Source organism: Carassius auratus, chromosome 7 (genome assembly GCF_003368295.1).
Source record: "Carassius auratus strain Wakin chromosome 7, ASM336829v1, whole genome shotgun sequence".
Lineage (NCBI taxonomy): Eukaryota > Metazoa > Chordata > Actinopteri > Cypriniformes > Cyprinidae > Carassius > Carassius auratus.
The window spans coordinates 22,926,410-22,947,655 of record NC_039249.1 but is presented as its reverse complement, the minus strand read 5'-3'; the positions used below and the strand labels follow the sequence as shown (position 1 = coordinate 22,947,655).

Genomic DNA, 21,246 nt, shown 5'->3' with positions numbered 1-21,246 from the left:
GAGAAGAGGCTGCTGGTTTGATCCTTGTAAGGAATGAGCAATGAGTTACCACCAGTGTGTCCTTAAAGAGGCCAACCTTGTAAGTGTACCATAATCTTTGGATAAACCTTATAAAATGACTCCAAAAATAAGGAACATTTGTTAATAAAAACACTAAATACGACATTGTTCGTCTCGAATTTCATTTATTTAAAAGCATTTTGAAAAATAAATACACTGTCCCAGTTTTAGTCGTCAAGGGCTGCACTAAAGGCACAAGTAAATACATATGGATGATGTAAAAAGTATGAGCAAATTGGATTGTGAAACATCTTGAAGCGAGAGCAGAGACAAGCTAAGGCCTGCAAACCCAGTGACTGAATTCACATGGAACGCTTTCTCTTCATTTTACCATGCAAAAACATCTCCTCATGTACACGCAAAGCCATAAACTAGCTGGGAAATCTCAAGTTTCACACTTTCTCTCATCAATAAACTTTTGATTTGTTATATGATTTTTGTAAAAGATAAATAATAATAATAAAATAAAAAATGAATGACATATCTGAAAGGACAATGCAACATGAATCATCTCCATTTTTTTATGATCTGGAATATGGAAAATGCGGTAACACTTTAGTATAGGGACCAATTCTCACTATTTACCAGTTGCTTATTAGCAAGCCTATTATTAACATATTGATAGTTTAATAGTACTTATAAAGAACATATTCTGCATGACCATATTCTACATATCCCTACCTTAAAATAAAGTGTGACCAAAAATGCTATACAGAAAATCATGCTATAATATTTGATCTAAAACTCTATGTAATGTTCTTTTCGATCCAGTTCTTAAAGTTTGCTACCCGTGTGTAGATAGTGTACAAATCTGGATTACAGCCCTGAAGATCATATCCGAAGCTCACTAGCCCCAGCAGTTCCCAAGCATGATGAGAATCAGCATCTTCTGATCTACTGCTGGGGGGCAACGGCTCCAGCCCTGAAGTGGGTTGAGAGTCAGCAGAGAGTGAAAGAATAATCCCTCCGGTTTCAGAAGGGCAGGTCTTGGACGGGCTGAGTGGATGTTGGCGTCCACATAGCATGTTGTCAGTCATACTGATCGGTACCCCGTGTTTGCTGAATTGTCTTTCACACTTCACCACATCTGCTAATTCTATCAGTCCGGTCCGGGCGGCCTCGGTGTCTGAGTGTGCCCTGTCTTGGCCTGCTACGGGCCAGCCGGTGAGGAAGGCCTGCTTTGCAGTGACCTCTCCACCCTGCCGATATGGCAGGCACACAGGGGACACATACTCACTGATTCGAGCTTTGTCCGCTAGCTTCAGTATGGCAAGGTCAGAGTCTAATACATGTGGATCATAGTTCGGATGGATGAAGATCTGAGAGATCTGTGTGGGAACAGAGATGATGAAAGACTTGAACTGAAAGACACTGGTCGGTTTGAGAAGTGAATAATCCTACAGACTACCTGGCAGCGCCTAATCATAGATTATCGATAATTAATGCGTATATTTAGTCTGCAGTATCCTCAGTATGGCTTTGGGCTTTCCAAGAACTTTCCAAGACATGAAATATGGTAATGCTTTATGGAGAGGTCTTGCTTTGGTAATATCAGGAGTTCGTTAGTGTTTTAAACTGAATTATTACATGCAATTTACATATAACACAAATAAATAGATAACTAAATGGTGCATGTTTGAATTGCATTGGTAATTTAGAGGAAGTGGTAGAGGACCTTCTGCAAGACATATTGTAGTCGGAAAGCTCTTACCTGTAGGTGCTGTAGTCTCTTGTTCTCGCTAAGGTCACTGAGGTAATGTTTTCCCATCACCACATTTAGATCATCTGTACTGAGTGCTTCAGTCTGTCCAGGCTCCGTCACACAATGAGCAGCCACCACAACCCAGTGCTGGTTGACCAGAGCCCCGCTGCAGACCAGCTGCCATCTCTGGTCCTTCTTAATCCATTCTTTATCTTCCTCTCCCTCCTCTTCCTCATCTATGGCAAACGTGTCCCCTCGTCTTTTGGTCCTTGCCATGAGAGGGCTGGCATTGTACAGACGGGTATATATGGCAGCATGCCATGGCCAGTGAATCTCTGTGAAATTCTGGGGATTGGCAGCTGGCAATTTACCACATACTGGAAGAGAATGAATGCCAGTTCTGTGAGCGAGTGAGTTCTGGCACAAATGTCTAATTATATCAGGATTATTAGGGCATTAGGGGATTAATAGTAGGGCATTGGATAAAAATATTTTGAAATAGAAAGACTGAAATACTGAAATAGTATCTTCTAGTAAAACATACTCTAATAATCTTTGTTATTATTATTATTATTACTACGTAAAAAGTAAAACACATTTTATACATGGACAAATTATGTAATTCTGCTTTATCAGCCTACAGTTGTCAGGGTTACAGTTGTCAGGGTTATTAGTGCATAGAAAATATTTGTAAATAGGAAATCAGAATTCCTAACATGCTTTAAATGTGTCAGTGCTTCCCCCACCTGGTGAACAGGAGAAATGGCGACCACTCCACTTTCCAGTCTTCAGACATGTGCGGCGTGCACTACCAGAATGCTTGTAAAGCGCTGAAACACACTCATATTCTATGCTGGTGTACACATGGTGGAAAGTTGGTGGCAAATCTCCATAAGCAGAAAAGGCTTTCTCCAGTGTCTCTGCTTCAGTCCCTCCCTGACTGGATGCAGAGTACAGCTTGTGGACTGGACTTTTCCTAGCATTGAAATGGATAAAATGGGGATCCAACTTTGCCAGTTTGATGTCACTCGATCATAAAGAAATGGAAAATGCCTACCTTGAAGGAGGTTGGATTTTCGAGACCTTCTGCTGCACAAGTTTAGAAACTTTAGGCTCTCTACAAGCTGTAAAACAGGTTAGATGTTTAAGTTGATGGTGTGTTTACGAAAAGTATTTCATAACTGCTTTGAAACTTGAAGTAGAGATGGTACCTCTGACACACAGGGGCTGACTGCCGCTCCAGGTCCCATTCTTCTGGCATGTTCTTTTTGAGTCTCCGCTGAGAATATATGTATTGTTGCAGAAAAATTCTACATATTTAATTCTGCCATCAGAGCCTGAAACCTCAGTGACGTATCCATTGTGAAATTGTGTTGGAGGAGGTGGACAGGCTTTTATGGTCAATTCTGTATTTCAAAAAGCAGTGGAATTGGTCACTAAAATTTGTAATGATCCAACAACAAAACAGATTTTTAGAGCATTGTTAAATTTAAAATCTTTACACTTTAAAATGCTGAAAGATCTCAACAGAAGCTGATTTTCTGTGATCTCAAGTTCGGAGAAGCACGACTCCCAGGCATACGTGTAAGCAGCTTTGTCAGTCTCAAAGGGTGTTATAGCGAAAACAGTTGTAATAACTACATAAGTGTCAGCTTACCCTTTATGCATACAGGAGCGCTGCCACTCCAGGTGCCATTGGGAAAGCATGCCCGCTGAGAAGCTCCCTTGAGCTTGTATGGTCTATAGCACAGATACTGAACCGAGGTGAGGATGTCACCTTCCTTGTATCGCAGGAAGAGATCTCCGTGTGTTGGCTTCTTGGGGGTTGCACAGAGAGGTGGTGCTTTTCCTTAAAACATTAAAAATAAAAATAAACTTGCTGAGAAATGAGTCTTAAAGGAATATCTCTGTAAGTGTGAATCCATGAAGCACACTCATATCTTATCATTTATATATATATATATATATATATATATATATATATATATAAATGTAAAAAAAAAACATTTGATTGCACACAACTTGATTGAATATATACATATAAACATACATACACACACACACACACACACACACACACACAGTTTTTTTATGTAAACGGTTTATACTTTATATTTATATGCAATTAGAAATTGAATTGCTATTAAAATATACTCAAGTAAGTAAATATATATATATATATATATATATATATATATATATATATATATATATATATATATATATATATATATATATATATATATATATATATAAATGTACCTGAGACTTCCTGGAAAGTAGCAAAAAACCCATCATAGTTATTGTAGCCATCTGACACAAAACGGATATGCAGAGAGTTTCCAGAACTTCTGATTGGTAAAGGGCTTTCATCCCCACAGTATCTGCCAATCACAGGCGACCTTGGACTGTCCCCATCCCGCACCTCTACATAGTCATATCGACAGCTGTGGTCAGATTCCAGGCTAATCGTTGAAATCCTGAACAAGTGTGAACATTGAGGAAAAACTATATTGAGAAAACATACTGTACAAATTTGCAATATAATAGCTTCTTCAAGATGATTCAGTTGAGAAATATTTAAACTACTAATCATTCATTAGCTCTGTAGAGTAGACACAGTACAGTAGACACACCTGAGTTCCATTGTTGCTCCTTGGCCAACCTGTAGTGTCCATTCACATTTGGCATTGATTGGATAACTTTCTAAAGTCACATGACCATGTGGTCTCTGTATAACTTCTCCACATGCTAAAGTTGGCAAAAAGAGTTTGTGTGAGAAATTATTTATATATTTGTGACAATAAAAAAAATAAAATAGGGGTAAATGTAATGTATTAAAAGGATTCTGTAAAGGACTAAATAACTCACTGAGACAGTCTCCTCCAGACCACCCTCGACGACACGAGGTGCAGTACCTGCCTCGAATGTAGAAATCATCCTTGGCCTGCCAGGTGCCATTGTTGCAAGTCTTGCAGTTATCAAAAATGTTGCAGCCTTATTGGAAACAGAATTTATTTACTTAATAAATAAATAAAGTGTATGAAAACAGCAACTAGAAAACACAAATACATAAAACAAATGAAGTATGCTGAAGCTCATATATTTTTCAAATATCAATTTTGCACAAACGTGTATGCAAAATAAATCCATAATATGAACTGCTGAAGTTGAAAATTACACGTCCATGTCATCTAAAGTTCAAAACTTCTAGGAAGTTATTTTCCTTCTTACCCTGGTGAAGGATGCAGGGGTCACACTCATCCAAAACGTTTCGACAGCAGGGTACGGCGTAGCCCACTTTCGTTCCCTGAGATGGGCATTTACATGAAATCTGCTCATACTCACAGCAGGTACGGCACATGGCGTTCCACTGTGGGCCGGGACATTTATCCTCATGCGACCTAAATACTAAATCAAGCAGACTCACAAGTCAGAGACATACTGTATTGTCTTGCATGCTTTTCTAGAATTCATGTGTCTGACATTAAGTGAACAGTGTCTTCTTCAAATGATTGATCATTTGGCATGTTAGAGGAGAAGTCAATTTATCTTCCTACTCTGTCAGGGAAAAGTCATTATTTTTTACAATCAGTCAGAGAAAGCTGATGTGATGTTTGTGAAGCAATTTTGTGCCAAAGAAAAATGTTAAGACAAGAAACTCCATCTTCAGAGAAATAGTTTATCCAAAAAAATGAAAATTTGCGGACACTGTTCTCAACCCCAGGCCACTGAAGATGTAGATGCGTTTGTTTCTTCATCAGAACAGATTTGAAATCTGGCATCACATTATTTGCTGATAAAAACATCACAAGAATCCACATGTAATCCATATGACTCCAGTACATCAATTAAAGTGAATTGATGTGTTCATAAACAAATCTATGAAGATGTTTTTAAACCTTTAACCCCTTGTATCTGTGTCCATAATCCAAAATACTGTTTCCTCCAGTACAAACTCCATCAGAGTTCCAGAAATCCAGTCATTTCTCCCCAGAGAAATATGCACAGATCAAGCACTTTTTACGAGGCAAAACTGTTCTAAACAAACATGTTAGTTGATGTGAAAGGACAACAGGGGATTCACTTCCTCAGGAAGTGTTATTATGGGTTATTGACTAGCAATGGTTTAAAGTTAAAACACTTTAATGAATAATTTGTTTATTCACGAGATGTTACTTGATGGACTGGAGTCGTGTGGAATACTGTCAAGTTTTTAATCAGCTCTTTGAACTCTCATTATGATGTAATTCTACATTTCTCCAAATCTGTTCCAGTGAAGAAACAAAAACATCTATACAGTATCTTGGAAGGGCTTGAGGGGGAGTACATTTTCAGCAAAATTTCATTTATGGGTGATCTATTCATTTAAGTTCTCAACCATGTCTTGGCAGGTCAGGTCATGCTTTAGTCATAGATCTGATTACCAGTCTTGTAATTATAGTCCCTGGTCTTTCATCGCCCCTCAGAAATTTAGCTGTAACCATAATATAGATAAAAGGTGAGCAACTGCGATAATTATGCAACAGTACTATAATTATAACTCTGCTTCTGTTTCTGTGGAAGCCAGATTCCCGTCTGTGTCTCGCTATCTTTGTGTTTGCAAAAAAAGGTTCCTATAGTCATTTCCTGGCGCATTTATCTCATGTCTGTTTTTCTCATTTGAAAGAAAATGTCCAAAGAGATTTATGCACATCAAGCACATGTATCCAGGTTTACTAAACACTAAACAGAACTGACCATGAATTAAACCTCTGTAAATTCTGCAAATGATTATGTCAAATTTGAACACAAGAACAGCTGATGAATATTTACACAGATTCACAATTTTCACCAAGTCTCATATGACAAAGGGACACTCATCTAAATCTGATCCTTAAAGCACATTTTAATGGAATGTAACCTGCAGAATAACATTAAGTGGTGTTAAAGGACAAAACATACAGTTGGATAAACACACTTTCCAGTGGCTGTGGTATTTAAATTACACAGTGCATTGCAATAACAGTGTTTGTGTCAGAAAAACATAGTCATTATTCTTGAAAGCAAATGTTACAGTTTTTACAAAACTCTTACCATTGGGCCAAGATGCTCCAGTGCATAAAAGCTGAAGGAGATAAAGAAAGATAGGGAGTGAACCAGCATGGTATCCACACTTAGGGGACATCCATCTCCCTGCGCTCACAGCCAGCTGGCCTGAGGGAAAGAGCATTCTTCTGCCAAGACTTCTGTTGTCAAATGAGCTCCTTCAACATGAGGCCAGTGATTAGAACCCCCCAGTCTCTCTGTCTTTCCTCTCTCTTCTCTCTCAGACAGTTCCTCTTGCTTCACTCTCTCCCTCAATTTACAGTCAGCTGCAGTTTCACTGCTCAACTGTTGCTGTGACGTAAGACGTTTGATACAGAGCAAGGGGAAACCTTTAACCCTTCTCTTACCAATGTCATCTTTGTATATTTGTTCGACACAGTTACCAAGTTACTTCTAAATATTCCTCTTCCAGCAAACCTAACTGTTGTAGCAGCTTAAATACAGTACAAAACAGTAAATGTAGTTTCTAGAGAAGTGTAGTGAAGTCTTTAATAATAAGAATTTAGGTTATAATTTCTGTACTGACTATGTACTATAAATATATATATATATATATATATATATATATATATATATATATATATATATATATATATATATATATATATATATATATATATATATATATATATATTGGCACCATGTCACTGGTCAAGCAGATAATGGGATATGGGAATGTATTCTACAAATGACTGACTTTGAGAACTCTCTCTCTCTCTCTCTCTCTCTCTCTCTCGAACCCCTCCCCCATCTGTTTCTCCATTTAACTGGTCCATTTGGATTATTTTCTTTACATGCAGACTTTCAGCCTTCTGCTGTAACTTTCACTTTTGATATGAGAAAAATGTTTGTGATTCTCTAAGGTTGGTGTCTCAAAGACAGATGTAAGATATTTTTTTTGTTTGCTAGAATGGTTCAGAAGGACAGACTAAAGAGGAAAACATTTCCCGTTTGTTTTGAGTTCCCATGGAAACTGAGTTTCCATGTTCTTAACTGTTCCCTACACGCATTCTGTCTGAACGAAGAAAACTCCCTGCTCTTATGACTGTGATGATTAACAAATGTGTCACAAGACACACACAAAAAAATATGCTGCTGGTAAACAACTGTTGATCTGACCTAGCAATATTTATAATTAGACAAGTATAGTCCAATGATACTTTTGTTTAAAATAGGATCTCTGCAAAAAGCCTTAACGGTTTTCCAGTTTATTTTTTATTACTGCCTGTTTCCACCCTCTCTTCACCATACCATGTTCCATATAAACCCTCCTCAAGTTCTTTTCATTCTCTTTATTCAATAAAATCTGTTCCCAAATCCATGCACCACTGCAGCTTTGCATGTTTATGATTGAGTGTATATTGAAAACAAATTCTAAGATGTTTGTTTCTTCAGAATGATTAGCAGTTTTACGACTATTGAAGTCAAACGTCAATGTGTCCAACAGCATATGCACATAATACATTTACTAAAATGACCTACATGTTTGTTGTTTGTTTTGTTTGTCGAGGGGTTGTCAGAGATGTTTTACATGCAACGCTGACATTTAATTTGTTTCAGCTGTGGCAGCTACATGCAAACAAATTCCACAGGACCCTAGTGAAAAATAAATATACTTGATTGTATTTAAAATGTATTTAATTCATGGTAAGTATACTAAAAATAGATTGATATGTCTATATTGAAAAAAAAAAACATTCTAAATGTAATTATTTCATGCTTTCATCAAGCACAAACTTAATTGCAGTGCAAATTAATTTGTAAATTACTATACTTTTTACAAACACATTTGGTGAAGGATGAAATATATATATTCATCTTAAAGAAGATACACTGGCTAGGTTGTATATTCCATCTACAACATGTTTGAAACTTGTTAAAAGTGAATTCCACAGATTCATACCCATATAAACTAACTGGATGGAAACTTTGAAAGAGGACGCTACGTCATAACCCCAATGACACATCCATGCTCACTCAGCACAACAACTTGTGTTGATAAGGGACAAATGAATGGGGAAGTCATGGCCTAGTGGTTAGAGAGCTTGACTCCTAACCCTAGGGTTGTTTGATCCCCCAAGTGCTCCCCGGGCGCTGCAGCATAAATGGCTGCCTACTCCAGGAGTGTGTTCACTGCTGTGTGTGTGTGTTCACTGCTGTGTGTGTGTCCACTGCTGTGTGTGTGCGCACTTAGGATGGGTAAAATGCAGGGCACGAATTCTGAGTATGGGTCACCATACTTGGCTGAATGTCACGTCACTTTCATGAATCTTATCTTATGATCCTGCAGATGTATGAAGGCCATATAATGTATATATAAAGGAAACAAGCTAATTTCTCATCTAAGACTATGGCACAAGAGACAATATCACATTCATGTGAGGGCAGAGTTTCCAAACACTACTTTTACCTACAGCACAAATGTAACAGGGATTTACAAATAAATTCAATTTGTTAAATATTTAAGTAATACTTCAGTAATTTATTTTAGTTGAATTCTCTGTTGACCTGTTATTTTTAAATGTGCATTACAATACACTGTATTTGACTTCTACTTGTTGAGTATAAAAATAGTATACTGTAGATTAAAAGAACTGTTTTGAGTTGCAAATAATTATAATCATAATTCATAATGATGTCCTACTTTGTATAGTTACCTTTTCAATAACCTAACCACACTTCAAATAGTGCTTTTCATGGTTTAAAGCAGCTTTACATACACATGTGACACTGGACCAAAGAGCCAGTCTTTATGTGTATATTTGCAATAGCCATAAATACATTTTATGGGTCAAAATGATACATTTTTACTTTATGCCAAAAATCATAAGGATATTAAGTAAAGATAATGTTCCATGAAGGCATTTTGTAAATTTCCTACCATGAATATATATAAACTTAATTTTGATTAGTAATATGAATTGCTAAGGACTTAATTTGAATGAATTTAAAGGTGATTTTCTCAATATTTCTCATATATAAATGAATCACACTGGCAGTTTTAAAGGGATATTTGAATCTTTATTGAGATGATCACATACTTTGTACTTCTATTCAGGGGCAGTCACAATAAATCAGTGTATAAGCAATACTGGCTACTTGCACAGCTGTATAACTTATGATAGAAAAAGACTGTTATCACTTATTGAAAACCTACACTTGCCTCTGGATGTTTTGAGTTAGACTCAACTACCAAATAAGAAACATTCAAGAAGCGTTACTGATGGTGTGTTCTACTTAGCATCTCTTGCTCGAGGGCACTCCAAAGGGAATAGGGCTTCTCTCTAAAATATTCATGGACATTCTGGACAAAGTTCACTAAAACGTGCATCTGTAATGAGAAGGAACACCGAGGGAACAGACACTTCAGTACTTGGCCACTTTGGCACACACTCTGCTCCGCTCTGCAACATTGTGACAACACTCAGTCACTGTATTTTATCGTTGGTCCATTTCATACCACCTACGTAACTATTCTAAGTTGCACTAACAAAGTAAAAGATTAATGGACCATTAAATATATTAGAAAAATGTGGAATGGAAAATGGATTGAAGTGTCTGCTTAACATGAGGTTTTATGTTCAAAAAGTATAATTAATAATTTTAATATATGACAAATTGCTTATGATGCCCCTTGTTTGTAAGAACCTCTGTATGAAAGTATAGCTTTTTTAGATTAATTGCCAAAATCACTTACAATATAGCTTCTTACTCTTATTATTTGCTTTGCTGAATTACAATTAGAAAGCCTGTCTAAGTGATTAATATGTTTCTTCTGGTTATGTTTGAGCTGGCCCGATGATGAAGCAGCCTGGAGCAGACAAACAGTCTTTTTCAATATTTTATTAAGGTTTATTTTTGAGTTGTTGTTAGTCAGGTCTCTAACTTTCTTCCACAAAACAACCTGCATCTGGCTTTATAAGTGTCCGTTCCACATAGGCTGTACCTGATCTTAATGTTATCCTGCAGCGGGCTGAAAGGTGCCTCCAGATAAGCCGTCCTCATTCTACCGGACTTGTCTGATGCATTTCAAGCTAATGACATAGAGCCCATACAACATGACAAAACCTTTTCTTAAAAGACCGGCTCACAGTCTCTGCACCAATCTCCTTTCAGACAAATTGGCCAGGATGAAAGAACAACACCAGTAACCCAACCTAGCAGAAACAGGCCTCCTTGTCAACCCTTCCATCCATAAAACATAACAACATCTCTATACAGATAAGCTTATTTGGTTTTCTTTGACCTTCTAGCAGCTTTTCAGTGCAGACTTGTTATCTAGCGGGCATAGAACCCAAGTTTTAGATTTTTACGGATAAACCACTGTTTTTGTATATTCATTCAATAAATATGTTCTAAACATTTTAGTGTATTTAGAAACCCCATGTTTTTATATATTGCAGAACTTCCCACAAGTAACAGTTCTGTCATTCTGCTGCAGGGTGCATTTATGTAACTCACTGCTTAAACATCAATGTACGATGCCACATTGGATCAACAATATGCGACTGAATAATAACTTCTGCAAAGTCATCAGTTTGAGATCTCTCGAGATGCTGTTTGTAAATGTCCATATGAACTAAGTTTTTAGGAAAAACCAATGTCTCTATATGCAAACATCTCATTTTGGGAACCTGCAAACAGGTATCTAACACCCAAATCACAACATATCCTAGTTTTCTCAGCAGGTCCAAAGCTCCAAAATCTGTGTGTGCGCATTCATGTGAAGTGTGACAGAATGGTGGCAGGGGGAGGATTTAGGCACAACACCTGCAGCTTTTTCATGCTCGTGGCCAGACATTTTGGGAACATGGTCTGACCAGCTGTATGTCTGGCAGTGCATTCAAGTAATAAGTAACGAGTCAAAACAGAATGACAGTAGAATCAGCTCTCCCATGACAAAACAACCCAGAATGTTGTGACCACAGTACCACATCAAATCAATTTTTAACAAATGGATGTTGAAAATGTCATTGTTGAAAAAGAAAATGGATTGTTTAATGGTGACCTTTTAAATGTACTAAACCTACTGTTTATATAAATAAATGTTGTGTAGCTGGTCTGTCGCGAGTACTCTTGCTGCAATGGCAGTGTTGGAGGCCTTTGGCAGTATGGCAGCTGTGACCATCATGTGTGCATGGTTGGCGCTTGATGTCCCCGCATTTATTCCCAATCTGTGGTGTGAGAGCTGCAAGTCATTGCCGTTTGCTGCATGACTCCAGTAGGGATTGATTGTTTGGAGGTTCCTTTCAGAACTCAATGTGTTTGCGCTGTCTGGTGGACTGCACACACACACCAGTCAATATTATTCTGGACTATCCTCTTGACTCAGACTCAACATTGTTTATGTGTCTGCTGTATTTACACTGTAAACTTTTATTACATTATCTGATTTGCTTGTTTTGTTTAGATGTATCCTCATGCTTATATGCTTTTTAAAATGCCTTGAACACTATATAAAGATAACATTATCATAAGTATTGCTAATAATGCCTTCAAATGCAGCTGGGAAACCTGTATTGTGTTATTACAAAACAAAAGAATTGCCTGTTTTGATGGGCTATGATGATAGGAACGTTTAGCTCATGTGCGTGTACAGCTTAAGTACTATTCATTTATCTATGTGTAAAACTTTTGAAATAAGCAAAAGTTACTGAGTGCCCCTTTAAGTAGAAACCCGCCAACAAATCGCGCCACGTAACTGATAGTTCGCTAGAGTCCTGAGTCTCAGTCGTTTACGCAAATAAATAGCTACTGTGGATAAATTTAGAACATATTAAATCCGAATACTTTCCAGTGTGTTTACCAGAAAAGTCTAAACATCGTCATCTATCCATTTCGTCGATAGCATCCCCCTTGGAGAAATATGAAACCACATTTGCCAAGTCTCGTGATCTGGTTTTGGTCACATGATTCGCGTGCATGCGATTGTAGCTGTACTGAAGGCTGCAAGAGTTTGGGAGGAGATGCAGGGAACATCGCATAGGAGAGAATAATTCATAATGATCATAATTTAGCCATAGAAAACTCAAGTAAGAAGAGGTAAATGGAAAGCGAAATGTACTAAATGCGTTTTGAAATCATGAACGCCGCAGGCAAGGTGAAATTATGCGCGTCACTTTTCATGTGGCTTGGAATAGTTACCTGGATTGGAAATATGAAGTTGCATCTTTGGTTCGTATTTGTCCAGCAATCTACTGAACGGGACGTTGTACTTTCTGTTGCAAACGAGCAGGTAAATATTTCTAAAAGACACGCGCCGGTGAACGCAGGATGGAGCGATGGAAAAACTTTTAGTATTCTGGAAAACGCGATCGAGCACCGGGTCTTCTGGAGCGCGTGGCTGGATGGTCTCTCCACTCGTGTTTTTGACGTGGAGCACGAGAGGAAGTGGAGAGAGCAGGTCCGGGACGCTCGGGTGGTTGTGCTGGAAGCGGGGTGCGGCAGACCCACAAACCGTCTAGCGACCTTCGCCGACGGCACGAGAGCATGCGTGCGATACGGCATCGACGCGGATCAAGTGCTGGGAGAAACGCTCTCGTATTATCTAGCGGAACTGCTTGGGATTTCCAACCTTCCGCCTTTGGCGCTTTCCAAACTGAACTTGTCCAGCGAGCAGTGGGCAAGTGTGCGAGGAGATATCGAGGCGTTAGAGTGGTCGCCAAATGCCATTGTTTCTCTCACTGAGTTTATCCCAAATGTCACTGGAGTGTTTATTCCATTGCATTTGCGGAAACAGCAAGGAGCAAGTCTGCAACTCTCTGCTGAGAATGCATCCAACGTGACTGTAACGTATCTGGTTGAGCTAATGCAATGGAGTGATCTAGTCATATTTGATTATTTAACAGCCAACTTTGATCGAATTGTCAGTCACATTTTCAGTCTCCAGTGGGACGCGCGCGTGATGGAGAGGACCACTAATAACCTTCTCAAAACAATCAACGGACATTTGCTTTTTATTGATAACGAGGCAGGGCTTGTTCACGGATACAGAGTGCTTGACTTGTGGGAACGATATCACCGGCTACTGCTGGGTTCGTCGTGTATTTTTCGCAGAAGTACAGTCCGGCGTATTTCTGAGTTGAAGCGCTCCGGAAACAGCGCGAAGCTGCTGTGTGAACTGTACCTCGCGAGGGAACCGTTGGCGCGCGAGCTGGGCTGCCTGTCTGAAGAGCACGCGCTTACGTTGCAGAACAGGATTGATGTGGTTTACAAACACATTAAGCAGTGCGCAGAAATCATGTAGACATTTGCGAGTTAAGGTTTTTCTGTTTGTAGGTGCTAAAAATACATTGCTGTCTGTACTGTTATCGGTTCATTCCAATGTGAATTTTAATGCTTAGCAGAATTAATGAATAACGTGGCAGAATAGGGATTATTATAATAACAATTATTGTTTAGTCTATGGGTCGAAACATTCCCCCTATCCTGCTGAAAAATAAATAAGTAAATAAGATCATAAACCAGCTTAAGCTAATGTCTACTGGTTTTAGAAAAATTTGGGGAGCAAGCTGGTTTAAGATGTTTTGCTTTCATAATGGTCCAAAATAATTATTCAATAATAAAGAGTAAATGGATCTTATAGTCTAAAACACTGTTGCATATTTGTGTGTATGCTAAACTTTTGATATTTTATATATTTTATTATATTTATGGATTCACCCCTTAACTTTAAATGAATGTCAAGTGTTGAGTGCTGTTGTTACACCTGCCACACCCAGGTGAGTTGTAACACAGAAAATGTACTCGATTAAAAATCTATATGTTATTTTATTTTATACATTTTTCATTAATATCAATTTACATTTTGTTCAATTCTGTGCAATATCTGAAGGTCCAATAAAATTAATTTTCAAAGAAGTGTTGCAAAACCTCCCTGTCTGTTCAGCCATGATGCTTCTCATTTCAATATCATGAGATCATCTTAGCATTGGTTGAATGTGAATAGGCTTGACAGAATGATGTATTGACTGTTCAGTGCAGCTTTATTATGAATGCTGAGACAGCAATGCCTTTCTGTATTATACCATCATCTTTATCAGTAATATTGACCTCCATGATTGATATACTCTACAAAACCCTTCCTGAAAAACAATTACATGCATTATCTTCCTAGCTCAGAGTTATGCTTTATTACTGTATTTGTCCCCATTTTTATTGGTGGAGTTACTGTATGTTTGGTTCCAGAAATCAGATGTGATGGAGGCAAGGTTAACTGTCACTAAATATTAAAGTGAAATTGTAGAGCAAAGTTTCATCAGAACACAACTTTGTGGCATCATGTCAACAGTTGCAGAAATGCTTGTTTAAGATGCAATATACAGCTATAGGCATGTGGAAGAAATACCATTTTGTGAGAATTGGGAGAGGGACATCATTGAAACAAATATAGTAGAACAGAGGGCTCCATTCCTGCATTTCCCTACAGACTCTCATTCCTTTCATGGCCTGTGTTGAGGGGGATTCTGTTTCAAAGGCATTTGCAGCTTTCATCAACATCGCTCATACCCTCTTTAAGCTATTTTTTCTTGACTTAGGGATAAGGAACACTAACAACAAAGTGAGCTTTTTAAATACTTTTCTATGCCACATATCTTTTAAATAATTCATGTTGGTATGACTTATGGTTTATACAGAGGGAGCAGCAGAAGTGATTAAGTGGAGGTCAGAGGTTAAGCAGAGGGGAATGTTTATACCAGATCAACCACCTGCCCAATCACTCACTTTCCATGTCAAACACAGCTCACAACCACAGCTAAATATGTTGACTCTTACAGTTTGCAGATCATAAACTATATCAGTAAGTCTACTTTATTGAAATTGTAGGATGCTGGTGTTGTGTTTAGCATACATAACAAGCCTTTGAATTCATTGGTTTGTTTATTTTATTCTGTTTCCATCTTAAATAAAAACAATATTTTCTAAATGTACACTACTGTTTGAACATTCAGGGTTAGAGCTAAATACTTTTATTCAACAAGGGTGCATTAAATTGATCTAATGTGACAGCAAATACTGCTCTTCTGAACTTTCTATTCATCAAAGAATCCTGAAAGAACAAATCTCATGCAAAATGTTAAGCAGCACAAGTGTTTTCAACACAGTAATAATACAGTTATTTTGCATGTAATAATGATACGTTTATTTTGTTATTTTGCACACACACACACACACACACACACACACACACACACACACACACATATATATATATTAACTTTTTTTCTCACAATATATCCAAAGTTCTGTCATGAAACTTTAGGTACCGCAGTCAGGGCAAACTCAATCTGACATAATGACATCATTATAACATGGCACAAGTATAGAGGGTTTTCACAGCGCGTCATCAGACCGGAAGTCGGCCATGTTGGAGGCACTCCGCATCACAATAAAGCACTGGCACTGAAGTATATCCCGAACGTCGTCAAGGAAAATGGTTAATTATTGCCGTGTTTCAGGTTGTACTAATAAGACAGCTCGAGAATAATAGTGTGTGGGTTTTTTTGGGGTGTCAGATTGTACATGTGCATTTATATGATAGAATAAAATACTATGAAACTAACTCAGATAGTGTACAGTGTAGATAGCAAACTGGGAGTCTTTGAAATGAAAAAAAAAAAAAAACCTGATTGAGAGTCACTTGGCTACACCTTGAGTATCGCAATGATATCATACAGTTAAGTATAGGTTGATTAAAGACGTTATCGCATTACTTACTTTGGCCTTTACAATACAACGGTCGTTGATAACTTGGTACTGCGTCTCCCTCACCCATCCACACACCATCTGGTTATAAGCCTCCAAACCCTTGTAGGATTTAAGGTCTTCCGCTGTGTATGGGCTCGTCGAGAAAACCAGGTAGTTGACTATATCGGGATATGCAAGGAAGAATATGAATATGAAGGAAGAATCACCGGGTCGTCACGGATCCAAGAAGAGGGAGCTAACTCGTAGGGATCTGCACCGCCAATAAATCGTAATTTCTCGAAATATCGCGCCTTTTCTTGTGGTCCAATTCCTTCCCTACATGCCTTTGCATCTTGGGCACGTTTTGTTGAACTTGTCGGTTGTTTAGACATGGCTACATTCACTTAAAGTATCCAAAGCGCACTATACTCCATTGTACTCCGTTCAGTTTTTTACACCGAGTACCTCCACAACCTCCACGGGTTACCGCCCAGAACGTGACGTCGGTGAAAACCCTCTGATTCATGTATTTCATATATGGGGGTTATTTCATATATTTGACCCTGGACCACAAAAGCAGTCTTAAAGGTGCAATGTGTAATATTTAAAACGATCTATTTACAGAAATGCAATATAATATACATAACTATGTTTTCAGTGGTGTATAAAGACCTTACTTGATTAGCAGTTATGTTTTTATTACCTTAGATTGAGCTATTTATGTCTACATACACTGCAGGTCCCCTTTAAACGGAAGTCGCCACCATGTTTCTACAGTAGCCCTAAACAGACAAACTGCTCTACAGAGCACGTTACATAACTTTGTTGTTCTTGTGAATAAAACACTGGCACAATGATTAACAAGTACATTAACATTAGCAATAACATAAGATTTATTGAAAAAAGTTAATATAATTCCTTAATTTACATTTGTAAAAAAATCTCACTGCTCTCTGCTCTCGTTTAGCAACGACATATTTACCTGTGTCGGCCTCCTTAGCTTCTATAAAGGGAGGGGTGAGCGGGGGACTGAGCCGTTGGTTGCAATTCGCACCCTCACCGCTAGATGTTGCTAAAATCTACACACTGTACCTTTAAGTGTCAATTTTTCAAAATTTAGATTTATAAATCAACTGAATGCTGAAAGTATGGTTTATTAGGATTGGATAATATTTCGCCGAGATATCACTATTGAATATCTGGAATCTGAGGGCGCAAAAAAAAAATCTAAATACTGAGAAAAAAAAAAAGTAGATCTATTCCACCAAGAACCAAGACGAAGACGAAACACATTAGCATTGTCATATACATTTCCACACCAACCCCTCAAGAGTTGTCATCATATAAATATTATTATTACTGTATTTTTGATCAAATAAGTGAAACTTTAAGTATAAGTAATTTCTAAGTATCTACTAACCTCAAACTTGTGCTTTTCCAACTTTAAACCTGAAGCTCAGAAAGTTGAGCCAAAAGTAAGTTCTGTATTTGAAGCGAAGCTATAGGCATTATGTAATGGCCTCAGAGACAAGGCCTTACTCTATTTTTCAAAGGTCTGTGGTTTTGTGTACTGCTGTAGCTTTTTATTTTACAGTGATATATGGTGCAGCTTTTAGACTTTATCGGCTTTTTAATATTTTCCAAACTTCAACAAAAATGAGTCCAATTCCCTGTTGTGAAGGTGTCAAAGTATGGTTAAAATATTAACCAATTTCCGCCTCTATGGAACACAAATAATTTGCTCAGCCTCCACACGAAAGACTTTCCCCTCTCTGTGCGCCACTAACAATGATGGAACTAAATAGAATCCATCTATAATAATGACAAATACATGGAGCCGAGTGGAAGTGTGAGAAGTTTGAGTTGGATCACCATCAATCAGAAGAGACGTGGGAGTTGCAGAATGGCGAGGTGGGCGTAAGCATGAACTTATAGAGAATTTAATGACTCTGTTTTTCAGAAATTTCACAACCTTGGCACATGAATGTGTTGTGCATTAGTGGAAAGATGTACATAAAATACATTTTCTTTATTATTTTGCCAGTAAAAAAACTCTTGCCTGTTTTAGTAAGATTTCGAGAGAAATATGTGCTCATGAATGCACTGTTTGTTGTAGTAAATCTCCTACTCATGCACACAAACACATGTGTACACACATGCAATTCATGAGTTACTATGGAAGAACAGAGGCCAGGCCAAAGCACTCTGTAGCAGACTGGCAGTAATTGGCAGCTCTCCCTCACTCTCCCCAGGCCCTATTTTGCTTCAACACTGAGGAAAATGGAAGAGCCATAAAAATAAATAGGAGAATGGCACACAGTGCATCCCCCCTGTGTTTCCCTCTACTGATCTCAAAGCACATTGAGCACAGAGGAAAAATGGCTCTTTCACGAGCCCCTACCAGCCCCAAGACACCACTTCCTACATCCTAATAGCTCAGAATAGATGAAGTCATCCCTTTTGTCAAAAGTAAAGTAATGGCCTCATCCACAGAGTCACACTCACAAAGCTCCACACATAAGCCCTGGTCCTCTTTCATAATACATTCTAACTATAAAGAGGGATTTCATTTGTGTACATATATATATATATATATATATATATATATATATATATATATATATATATATATATATATATATATATATATGTGTGTGTGTGTGTGTGTATATATATATATATATATATATATATATATATATATATATATATATATATAAGCATGACAAAATTTGTAAGATTACAAAGTTTAGAACAGAATTGTGTGTGTGTGTGTGTGTGTGTGTGTGTGTGTGTGTGTGTGTGTGTGTGTGTGTGTGTGTGTGTGTGTGTGTGTGAATAAAGTTTGGAGTCTTAACGTTTTTTTGTTATGCTTTTGAAATTGTAAAAGAAAAGTGTATTCTGCTCACCAAGGCTTATTTTTTTTAATTAATTAATTGAATGTATAAAATGTTAATATAATCACCATTTAGAATAACAGTTTTCTATTTATATGTTTTAAAATGTATTTTATACCTGAGTTTTCAGCAGGAATTACTCGATTACTCATTCTAATTGATTTGGTGCTCAAGAAACATTTCTTCTTATTATTATCAATGTTGAAAGCAATTATGCATATTAATAATATATTAAGGAATCTTAAATATATATATATATATATATATATATATATATATATATATATATATATATATATATATATATATATATATATATATATATATATATATATATATATATGAAGAGTTCAGATGCAAAAACCTCTAAATGCCATCTGAAATTTTCATCTAAAATTAGGATTTTTATCAAGGTCCTATGCTTAGGTTGAGTCATTTTACTTTAATTGTGATGTGCAGGTCCTTTTCCAGGCTAGTAAAGTGAAATAACTGAATATAAATATAGGAGCCTGATAAAAATCCTAATTTTAGATGAAAATTTCAGATGGCATTTAGAGGTTTTTGCATCTGAACTCTTCATATATATATATTCATTTATTTAAAACGTGATATTTTTTAATGAATAGGAAGTGTTCAAAAGATTATATTTGTTTGAAATGTCAGATTTTTTAACGTTAACATGTTTTTTTTTTTTGTTTTTTTGTTTTTTAATGTATAATCATATTTGTTTCATTTCATTTAAGTGGCTCAGAGATTTAGTTGTATTGATCTTTCTTCACGTTTGCTAAAAAGTGCCTGAAGTAGCAATATGATGTTATCCATCCTCCATAATAAGGTTTTACACACACACACACACACACACGCACACACACACACACACACACACACACACACAGACACACTGTGTATATTCAGCCACCAGGTGGCGGTCTGCTGTAACAAAGTGGACTCCTGCTCCTACCATTTGTGTTCCACTCTTGTCATAATGTAAACAAAAAAAAAACTAAGGGGTTTTTACAAGTTTTTAACCCTTGTGCATTTTAAAAAGGAAAGATAAAAATAGATCATAGATATGATTCTATCAAATAGTGCACAATATTTTGGAAATGTTAAACCCATAAAATCATGTCTAGTTCCTTGTCTGCCTCATGCCCCTCCTCTCCCAGTACCCCCTTGCACCTTGCTCTCAGGAATCTCCAGACAAGGGAATGCCTCAGGATTCCCTCAGGAGTGCTGATACTTCCTCCCACATTAAATGTCTTAGAGCACCAGGTGATGCAAATATTTAGTTTTCCCTGCTCCAAGAGTGGTCAGTGCAGTTTATATGCTCAGTCAGGGCTTATTGTAATGGGTAAGACCCCCACCGGGGGACAGTCAGTATGGACCACATTTTCACTCTTCCAAACAGCAAACACACTTTCCCTTTACACAAAGGAGAACAAGGAAGGAATGCTAATCACCTGCCCATCAAACTACCACGTTCAGTGGGATGTCAGGGCCTAAAATGGGTAGACACATTAGTCAAATTTTTGTTTGCATTGTCAGATGAACAGGGTATAGTATTTTTTTTTTTTTTTTTTTTTTTTTGAGAATACAGTCTTTTTTACTGTTAAATGCCATCAAATGTATAGTTTTTGGAAGTGAAAATGATGAGTTACTCTATAACAGTGTCTGCATGACACATTGATTATATTTAAATAATGTTTCTTCTCATTTTTGTAACAAAAACTCATTGTCAGTAACAAAGTAACAAAGAAATGAGGGTTTTGTATTACATGTTATGTTATACAAATACGTGTTTCACATTGTGTT

General features: G+C 37.2%; 2 protein-coding genes across 2 annotated transcripts; one reads left to right on the top strand and one right to left on the bottom strand.

The window, feature by feature from the left end:
• Positions 1–168: 168 nt before the first annotated feature.
• pamr1a (peptidase domain containing associated with muscle regeneration 1a) lies at positions 169–7,131 on the bottom strand. Its single transcript, XM_026267974.1, has 11 exons — positions 6,839–7,131; positions 4,997–5,173; positions 4,634–4,759; positions 4,399–4,513; positions 4,025–4,242; positions 3,420–3,611; positions 2,974–3,168; positions 2,820–2,886; positions 2,509–2,738; positions 1,772–2,139; positions 169–1,388 (listed from the first exon to the last, which is right to left on the bottom strand). Exons 1-11 carry the CDS (start codon positions 6,972–6,974, stop codon positions 807–809), a joined length of 2,406 nt encoding a protein of 801 aa, XP_026123759.1. The 5' UTR covers positions 6,975–7,131; the 3' UTR covers positions 169–806.
• Positions 7,132–12,771: 5,640 nt separating this feature from the next.
• Positions 12,772–15,286, top strand: fjx1 (four-jointed box kinase 1). The gene has a single exon (XM_026267973.1). The coding sequence runs from the start codon at positions 12,918–12,920 to the stop codon at positions 14,094–14,096; it is 1,179 nt and encodes a 392-aa protein (XP_026123758.1). The 5' UTR covers positions 12,772–12,917; the 3' UTR covers positions 14,097–15,286.
• The last annotated feature ends 5,960 nt before the right edge of the window (positions 15,287–21,246 follow it).

What these genes read in the sequence shown, in the direction of transcription:
- pamr1a (XM_026267974.1), bottom strand. Translation starts at nt 6,974, where the DNA reads ATGCTCTTTCCCTCAGGCCAGCTGGCTGTGAGCGCAGGGAGATGGATG. An exon ending in TACTTTCCAGGAAGTCTCAG is followed by an intron (nt 3,612 to 4,024) that starts GTACATTTATAT and finishes TAATGTTTTAAG; the next exon opens with GAAAAGCACCACCTCTCTGT. An exon ending in AGAGACTACAGCACCTACAG is followed by an intron (nt 1,389 to 1,771) that starts GTAAGAGCTTTC and finishes GTTCCCACACAG; the next exon opens with ATCTCTCAGATCTTCATCCA.
- fjx1 (XM_026267973.1), top strand. Translation starts at nt 12,918, where the DNA reads ATGCGTTTTGAAATCATGAACGCCGCAGGCAAGGTGAAATTATGCGCG.